This window comes from Pyxicephalus adspersus, chromosome 4 (genome assembly GCF_032062135.1).
Source record: "Pyxicephalus adspersus chromosome 4, UCB_Pads_2.0, whole genome shotgun sequence".
Lineage (NCBI taxonomy): Eukaryota > Metazoa > Chordata > Amphibia > Anura > Pyxicephalidae > Pyxicephalus > Pyxicephalus adspersus.
In genome coordinates, this window is record NC_092861.1 from 149,178,972 (window position 1) to 149,187,982 (window position 9,011).

The 9,011-nt window shown below is 46.3% G+C and overlaps 1 protein-coding gene across 2 annotated transcripts; it reads left to right on the plus strand.

Annotated features, from left to right (window-relative positions):
• Window positions 1-2,928: 2,928 nt before the first annotated feature.
• Window positions 2,929-8,587, plus strand: LOC140329595 (ankyrin repeat domain-containing protein 9-like). Of its 2 annotated transcripts, XM_072409968.1 has the most exons (3): window positions 2,929-3,013; window positions 3,754-3,845; window positions 7,745-8,587. In XM_072409968.1, exons 2-3 carry the CDS (start codon window positions 3,831-3,833, stop codon window positions 8,519-8,521), a joined length of 792 nt encoding a protein of 263 aa, XP_072266069.1. In that variant the 5' UTR covers window positions 2,929-3,013; window positions 3,754-3,830; the 3' UTR covers window positions 8,522-8,587. The 2 variants fall into 2 exon arrangements, with proteins under 2 accessions (XP_072266069.1, XP_072266068.1); XM_072409967.1 differs by lacking the exons at window positions 2,929-3,013; window positions 3,754-3,845 and having other exon boundaries at window positions 7,446-8,587.
• The last annotated feature ends 424 nt before the right edge of the window (window positions 8,588-9,011 follow it).

Consider the following 9,011-nt stretch of genomic DNA (forward strand, 5'->3'; position numbering starts at 1 on the left):
GGTAAGAAAAAAGCACCCCCGGAGTCAATCCAGCCCCCCCAAAAAATTATCTCCAGACAACCCAGAAATCCACTGAACCCCCTAAATTTCTTTCCAGGCTGCCCCCAACCCCAATATAAAGAGGGGGGGGGGGGCAAAGATCCATAACTGAGGGGGGTTCATCAGATAAAAGGGGCAAAACTCTTGTATAGTATAGTGGGGGAGGGGTGTCAGGAGGATATTGTAGTGTTGGAGTATAAAGTAGGGCAGGGGCATCAGATCGGGGGAGGGGTATCAGATCTGGGTAGATGGTGGTGAGGGAGGGATGTAGTGGGGTATATAGTGGGGGCGGGTGGCATGTTGGTGTAGATAGTGATGGGGGAGGGGTATTTAGTGATATTGAAGCCCTCAGTCCCATCCCCCCGGTCCCGAAACAGGGCAGACATGACGTCACACTGCTCGGATACTTATGAGGGCTCTGTTTCCCCTCCCCCCGGTACAGCCCCAGTTCCCATACATATCACGGTCCCCCCTCCCCCTCTCACCGGCTGCTGTACCGCACACGGTGTCACTCGGCCGCTCTCCCCGGTTCTCACCAGCCGCTCCACGCTCCGCCCATTTCCCTACTCAATCTGTCAATCACCCGCATGACGCCCCGCCCCTAAGCCCTGCCGCAGTGCAAACATCTAGCGGTGACGTATATCAGCCCCGCCCCTTCTGTAGACTACAGAAGGTAAAGAATCCTGCCACAGGTGACGCTAGAAGCGCCGCCCACTCCTCGCAGAAACACAAACAGTAAGGCGTGGCGCCGCGTGTCCCCGCCCACCCCTAGTGTGTTGTGCGGCTTGTTATGGCGAAGTCAGAGCGGCCCCGGGGGCATTGGAAAGGCCGACCCCCCCTCCTCCTCTTCTTCTCCCCCTCAGAGCAATTTTGGAACAATTCGCATGCAATGTATTTCATTCATCAGTTCAGTGAAGATTACCGGAAAGTCTCAGAGGGAGAATCAAAACATTCCAGGTGGAACCTTGAATGAAACCCTTCAGTTTTTTTGTTGACACCTCACTTCCTGTCCATGTGACACGCCCCCAATCAATAGTTTACCTTTCCAAATGCTTTGTGATTGGTGGTTGTCAGGGGAGAGAAGGTACGGCCCCTAAAAACCACCAGCCAATGGGGATACTGCTGGCAGTAGTCAGCTGCTTGGGTACACAGCGGGCAGCTTTACCAATTTCTAACCAAGAACACCGACCGCCGTGTGCAACATTCACTGTCATTGGTTTACGGTGAATGTTGGAGAATGTTCGCCATACCCATTCAGGACAAATTCACTTATCTCTGTGACATATTTAACTATAAGCAAGTCTCTGGGCGCTTATGGCCTAATGGTTTCCATAGCAACCCCACATAAATGGGTTGCCATGGTTCTCTCTGTGATCTAAGGCTTCTGGAAATGTTAGGCCGAGGGTGCCAGGGATGAAGTGCAGGGCCCGGGGCCGCAGGATCAGTTTATTGAATTGAAGCTTTGCAATGCTCCAACGACATTTATTCTGGTACAAAAACGTGCCCCTGCCATTTCAAGTTCCGGTCTGGGGAGATTTCTGTTCACTTCCTACCCTGGTGACACAACAGGAAGTGAAAGAACCCATTCAAAATAAAAAAAACCCACAATCCAATCAGAGTGCCATGGTCACTTTTTGTTATCTCAGGGGCGAATCTTCCCAGCGGGGACACAGTCAGGGCCCATTCGCTTCACCAGAAACGTGCCGATTCTGGCAAACATGGAGATTGAGGTGTTTGAAAGAAACATCACATGGAGCTAATAGCGTTGCATTATTATAATGATGTATGCCTAGTAAAGCTGAAGATAAAGTGAATGCTCCTCAGACATAGCGGGGGTCACTGAGCGAGGTGGCAACCCAGAACATGGGGCCCTTTGATATTTTGCTAGGGGCCCCATAATTTATATATATGAGTTCACATTGCTCATTCATAAATGGGACTTTGGTCGCTGATCGCTCCCTGGTGGCTGCAATAGGCTTAGCAGTTCTGCCGCCATTTTTCCTGCGATCACTATGGACCCCCCCATCTTTATAAATAGAGACACTGCAAAAGTTTGGCTGCACTTCCTGTGATCACTACCTTTATAAATGGGGCCCCTTTAGAGTGAATTTGCCCCTATTTTCAACATCTGGGGATTTGGAGTGGCCCCCATAAAGAGAACCAGTCACCATTAGACTATTAGAAGGAACTTGGTATTTTTTTAATTAATTTTTTAAATTAGGTTTTCAAAAGAGCACCTCAGCTTGGGAGTTGGGGGATCAGGAGCCATGCTCGAGCCTCTTATGACTATGCCTAGGCTGATCTGATGCTAACAGTGTGCTGCAGGCAGGATGTAGCATTTCCTCAGTCTCCTCTCTCAGATGGCACCTTTGTCGACCATTATGGAAAAGTCTGATTTGTGTCAGATATATGTGAACACAACCAAGAACTGTACAGAGACCGAGATTGCTATGATTGTGTTACCCCTGAGCTGACATCTCAGTCCAGTAAATAGATGGTGGTAAAGGATGATGTCTGAACAAAGATGGCTCCATCCTTCTGTGGAGAAAAGTGAGGAAGACATCAGAGAGACTCACGGGAGAGGTACCTGAGTACCTGAAATATTACACTGACACAGTCTGATTTACTCTAATTCTCCAAGACTGGAGAAGATAGATTATTGTAGGAGAACCTGGGTGATCCAGTAAACCTGGAATGTGTGTTCTATTTTTTTGGCAAATGTTTTTATTCTTGTACCAGATCTATTCCATGTTTGCTGGATCGTTCAGGTTCTCCCATGATAGTCTATCTTTAGTAAATCATGCCCATTAGTTTCACTATATGGACCTTACTGACAGCAGGTCCTCATGAAGCATGACCTGAGGTTTGTCACTGTTGTGTACACTCAGATGCTGGAAGCGGTTAGATGTGGTGGTTGATTGGGCAGTTATGGTCAGACCCTGCACTGCAAGCTGGGGAGCCAGGCCAGGACAACGTAAGTAAATATGAACAAAGCGGCAATTGTGATTATTTTTTATTAGCCTTGAGATCCCTTTGATTCCTCCTATTACTGACTCCGCCCCATTCATTCTCATAGGTCAGCTTCACCTCCCCTTCATTAAATTTGCCTTCCAGCGGCCCCATTAATCTTGTACTATCGTACAGGTGGTTATTGGTGGGGAGTGCTCCAATAGACTTGTAGTTGTCAGGGAGTTCTCTCCATGGCCGAAAGTGGTCAGGGAGGGCTCCCATTGGCTGGTAATGGTCAGGGAGCTGGTAGTGATCGTAGTGGGCTTCCATTTTTTGGTAGGGGTCCGTGAGTGCTCCCATTAACTGGTAGGGGGTGGTCTTGTCAGCTGGTAGGAGTCAGGGAATGCTTCCATTGGCTGATAGTGGTCAGGGAGTGCTTCCATTGGCTGACAGTAGTCGTAGAGTGCTCCTTATGGCTGGTAGTGGTCAGAAAGTGCTCTCTTTGCCTGTTAGTGGCTGGGGAGGGCTCCCGGAAACAAAAAAGCACATCTATCAAAGAATGCTCATTCCCAATCAATTTTCTAACAATATATCAGTACAGTATTGATCCAGAATCCCCTATTTATTTACAGATTATGATTCTTTTTCTTTTGCAGATTTAACCTTTGATTTTTTAAAAATACCTTACATGTGTGTAATTTTACTGTTGATGATTGAAGGTCAGACTCTCTGGTCTCTTGTCACATTCTCTTACTAATCTTGTAGCCGTCGGCCACCAGTGAGCAGATCAGTGGATCACACATCATAGCCAGAACATCTCAAAAAGTCAGAAATCCCGATCAATGGAGTTTATATTGGTGAGCTTTATAGAATATAGATCTGTATATTCATCACGTGGCTTCGAGTTCCCTCCCCCCCACCTTTATATCTAGAAAGGAACATTAGTGATAATTTCCAGAGGAATTAGAACAGAATGTACTGAAATCACTGGTCTGTTCTATGGCGAGGCGAGGACACAGCGGGGAGCCCCTCACAACAGTAAACAATAGCGATCATTAGCTCTAAGTTGTTAGTGATCTGGCATGGAGGATTATTAAATTACTTTGAGAGACAGCTGTACTTATGCTGGATTTTAGTTTTTTCCAGCCTACGCACAAAGCTTTAATGTTTCACCCTGACCTCTCAGTGGTACCATGTGACTGCTGGTGATCTGGTATTGAAAATAAAAATGTATTTCTGAAACTGTGACCCTGCAGGCTAAAGATTCCCAATTCCATCCACCTGGGTCTATTCATCCCATTGATGGCTTTCCTGCACCTCAATTCCAGTCTCCTAGAAAGAGATGGCAAAGAATTGGCAAGAAGCTGCAGCCCTGTCCGTACTGCAAGAGACAAAATCCAATTCTGCCTCCAGGTTCTGTACACCTGCGGCGGTCATTTTGCAGGGGTTCCAGTCTCCAAAACTGACCCCACCCTGTAACCCTTACATTAACATTGTAATGGTAACCCTCACAGTGATCCTAAATACTATATGTACTCGAATATAAACTGATCTGTGGTACCTTTACCAGAGCACACCAGGCTAGATCACGCTGCCAGGACTTCACCAGGCCCCAAGCGCTCCACACCAGGCTCAAGCAGGATCAGATGGCTTTTAATAATATTATTATTTTTATTATTATCATTATTATTAGGAACAATAATAATAAACCGTATTTATATAGCGCCAACATATTACGCAGGGCTGTTCATTAAATAGGGGTTGCAAATGACAGATAGAAACAGACAGTGACACAGGAGTAGGAGAGGACCCTGCCCAGAAGACCTTACAATCTAGTAGGTGGGGGAAGTATCACACAATAGGCTTTGGTGTAGGGACAACCTACTAGCAAGTACAGTATGAGATTCAGGCAGAAAGTGTAGAGGCGGACAGATTGGGGTCTAGGCTGGCGACCGGCAGGGATCGAATTCTAAACGATCCGGCGTCAGGGCAGGCGGATTATGATAATCAGGTAGCAGAGTATACCTTGGTAAAGAAACCAATAGCCGGACATGATCACAACCAAAAAACAATCTACTAATTGCAGGACACACCCTCCCATTCCCTTCAGCTGCACTAAGTGTGCTGGGGGTGCAGAGATTGCCAGAAATATTATGACTAAAGGGAGGCTGGTGATGCTGCAAACTGCTAAACATAGGATCTGCAGATAGAGTGGTAACAGTTGTGATGGGTTACTCGCTCTTTAATGATCTTTTGTGCAATATTTTTACCACCAGTAGATGGTGCTGTCTCAGATGTGTAAAGTTTGTTGTATACGTAATACAAAGGCACAGTGCCATCTAGTGGTGTTGCCCAAATATAAACAGTTTTTTTTAATGGCATTTTCGGGTCAAAAAAATCTTTATACTCGAGTATATATGGTCACACTAATCACCGTGACTGATGTGGACGTTTCTGGGTTCATGCCTACTATTTTGTGTTCTTTGCATGTAAAATAGCAATGTGATTGATGTTTATAAATCTAAGATTAAATTAGGACAATTTGGACAGATAATTGTTGCAAAGAGGGACTGTCACCCCTAAAAAAAGAACAGCTGGAACATGTGACACACCCTCTTCATAGAAAGTGATAAGAGATGTGAAATGAGGTTTACAGAGCTCATCACACAGTTAAAAAATACCCAGGTGGTGGGGGAGGGGGTGTGTGTGTCAGATTTAGGGTATTGCCCAATTGCCAGAATCCACATTCCAGTCATAAATATCATTTTGGTGCCGGCTGACCCTTTAAATAGCCCACTGCAGTGGCTCCAGATACGGCTCAAGCAATAGATGAACGTGCGTCAGTCCCCGGGGGCATTAGAGCCTGCAAATTGTGGCATTAATAATTCACAGTGCAATCTGAAATGTAATGTTGGTGCTGAAGCCCGGATCTATAGAGTGCTGGGGAACATCTGTGCTTTGTATTGGGAGATAATCACTGCTTTGTGCTACCAGGCAAGACATAAACAACAGCTATAATCAGAGCCGGGCACAAGCAAGCAGATAAATACAAAACACATTCACACATACACATATATGCATGGCTTTACCTGCAGAAGTTTGTGTTCCAGTCCATCCATGCCTGTGTATTACACAGCTCTGCTGGACAGGAATACAAAATCTGTCCTATCATGAATCCTTGATGTGATGTTATATCCAATGGCAGATCAGTTGGATTAATTGGATCAGTGAGAAGGCTCATCTTAGTTTCTCTTGCCCTTGAGATTAGTGTCACCGGTCTGGATGTAAAGGTTCCCCTATAGGGTAAAACTCAACCGGCCAAACATTGATGTTTATATGTAAAATATTGAACTGTGGTGCCTGGGCATGGTTGGATCCTACCCACACCTATCTGACCACGCCTTACTTACCTGGCCACACCTTTATTTATCTGACCACACCCTCATTTATCCAGCCACGCCCATTTATCCATCCAAGGAAAGAGAGATGGAGGGAGTTGGATCAGAAAGAGGGACAGTATCTCCAAATCAGGGGCAGTTGGGAGGTATGAAGAGGGACAGTCGCTTCAAATCAGGGGCAGTATGAAGAGGGGCAGTCCCTCCAAATCAGGGGCAGTATGAAGAGGGGCAGTCCCTCCAAATCAGGGGCAGTATGAAGAGGGNNGCAGTCCCTCCAAATCAGGGGCAGTATGAAGAGGGGCAGTCCCTCCAAATCAGGGGCAGTATGAAGAGGGGCAGTCCCTCCAAATCAGGGGCAGTTGGGGGGTATGAAGAGGGGCAGTCCCTCCAAATCAGGGGCAGTTGGGAGGTATGAAGAGGAAGTGTCCCTCTAAATTTGGGGCAGTTGGGGGGTATGAAGAGGGGCAGGCCGTTTTCTGCTTGATCAACATTAATATCAAACAGTATTTATATAGCCAATGGAAGCTTTTCCCTACACACCCAGAACATAGCCAGTTGTCAGTGTAAACATCAGGACTCCGAATGGTTGGCAATTGTTGAGTAATGGTCGATATGCGAATGGCGGTGACCAGGTAAATGATCAATATTAAATATATATTCCTCATCGACCAGTGTATGGCCATGTATACATTCAGTGCAGTCAGACTGTAAGATGTATGATATTTAGATTAAATATTGCCAAATGGCTAAGATTGCAACCCAGTCCAATTACCAATCCTTGTAAAACCACTTTTAGCCTGCAAAAACTGCTGCATGTAAAGGGGGGAGGGATGAAAATTGCAATGTAAGTCGTCATGGCCAATGCTGAATTCATGTTCCTGGCGGCTCCCTCATACAACCAACACATGCTAGAGACAACCGGCTTGGAGCACTGCAGCAAGCATCTGGGGAGGATTCATAATAAGAGCATCCAGCCTCAAGCTGCAGGAGAAGGAGGGAGGGAGGGCTTTCCTCCTGTCAGAGGATTGGGGAGGGAAGAAGGTGGGGGCATCAGATGCTTCTGCTTGAATGAACCTGCATGCCGGGCTCTCACACTGCTCTGTAGACCATTATAGCCAGAATTGCAAACGTTAAAGGCGGCAGGAGGTTTGTGCTGCAAAATGAACCTTCATCAAGGGTGTCGTGAGCTACCACAGCCTCCTTCTCCAATAACGGATCTATGACGGACTAAAATTGGGCTTGAAGGGTCCCTTCAAGGATATTCGTCTTTGTTGTGGGGTAATCGAGCAGCAATGTGCAGCCACCATGTCAGCTTGCAGAATGAGCAGTGTAAATTCTATTCCTATATGTTCTACCAGGCCGTACGGGAACAGGAACCCGTCTGGAAGCTGGAGGAGATGCGGTCGATGGAATATTTTCATTGGGAAGAAGACACCAGCTTGACATGCTATTCCCCTTCCGACGCTCTCATGTACGCCGTGGTGCATAATCATCTGCGCTACGCCCAATATCTGCTGACTCAATTCCAAGAGGAAGCTCTGAAAGTGCCAGGTATCAAATGTTGCTGCTGTCCTCCATCTGCACCCCACCTAACCTTGGCCGTCACCTACGACCGGAGAGACATTCTAACCATGATCATCAAAATCTCCCACAAGCTGCCAAGTCTGCATTCGTACATCAACAGAACCAGCTGCTTCCATCTCTCGGATGGGAAGACCCCATTACACCTGGCCTGCGAGCTACTCAGCGCCGAAACAGTCCTAATCCTCCTGGGCAATGGGGCATCACCGAAGATCCTGGACCGCAAAGGTGAGACCCCTCTGGATGTCATCCTGGAGCAACTATGGAGCTCCAAGGTCAACGTGGACTCCAAAAAACTCTGCTTGAATTACTTGCTGCTTTTCTCCCCATCTTTGAACTTCAAGATGAGAAAGATCTTGAAGGAGAATCCACAATTCTGGACTCCGCTGCTGGGGGACGACACATTTCATTATCTGGTGGGCAATAAGCCAGCGACGTTGTATCTGACAGCTATGCAAAAGGTCCTGCAGTGTCTGTCCCCTGCCCAATTCCCACACAGCATCAAAGCGCTCCCCATACCTCACGCTTTGAAACCATTGCCTAGGACAGAGTAAAAGACTTCATTCCAACCTAACACCCCCCCATTCCCCTAAAATATGAAATAAACTGTTATCAAAGCAGTCCCATTCTAGATGAGGCATGTTACAGACTCTAGGGATTTGTCTGGTTGGCGTATTATTTAATTGATGAAGGATATATCGGTTTTTGAAATTCATTTTATATTATTTATTATTTGGTGCAATGAACTTCATGTATGGAAAATCCACATTTTCTGTAATTCTGTCAACCAATCAGATTCTTCTGTTCCTTCTAATGAAAATTAGAACAGGGAGATGGTAATTGGTTGCTGTACTTTAGGGCCCATTCAGTCGTGTCCTGCCTGTTGCAGCTTTACCGCCCATGCATTTTACACATTAACATTTGTTGTGTTCATTTGCCTGCCAATGCATCCCAATTTATTTAAAGCACCACAATGCAATGCTATTTTAAATTTGCATAGGGGTGCCTTTCTAAATAAAGTCATGCGTTAACATGCATTGCGGT

Bases quoted from the DNA above. Each gene is read 5' to 3' on its own strand.
- LOC140329595 (XM_072409967.1), top strand. From the start codon at position 7,679: ATGTGCAGCCACCATGTCAGCTTGCAGAATGAGCAGTGTAAATTCTAT.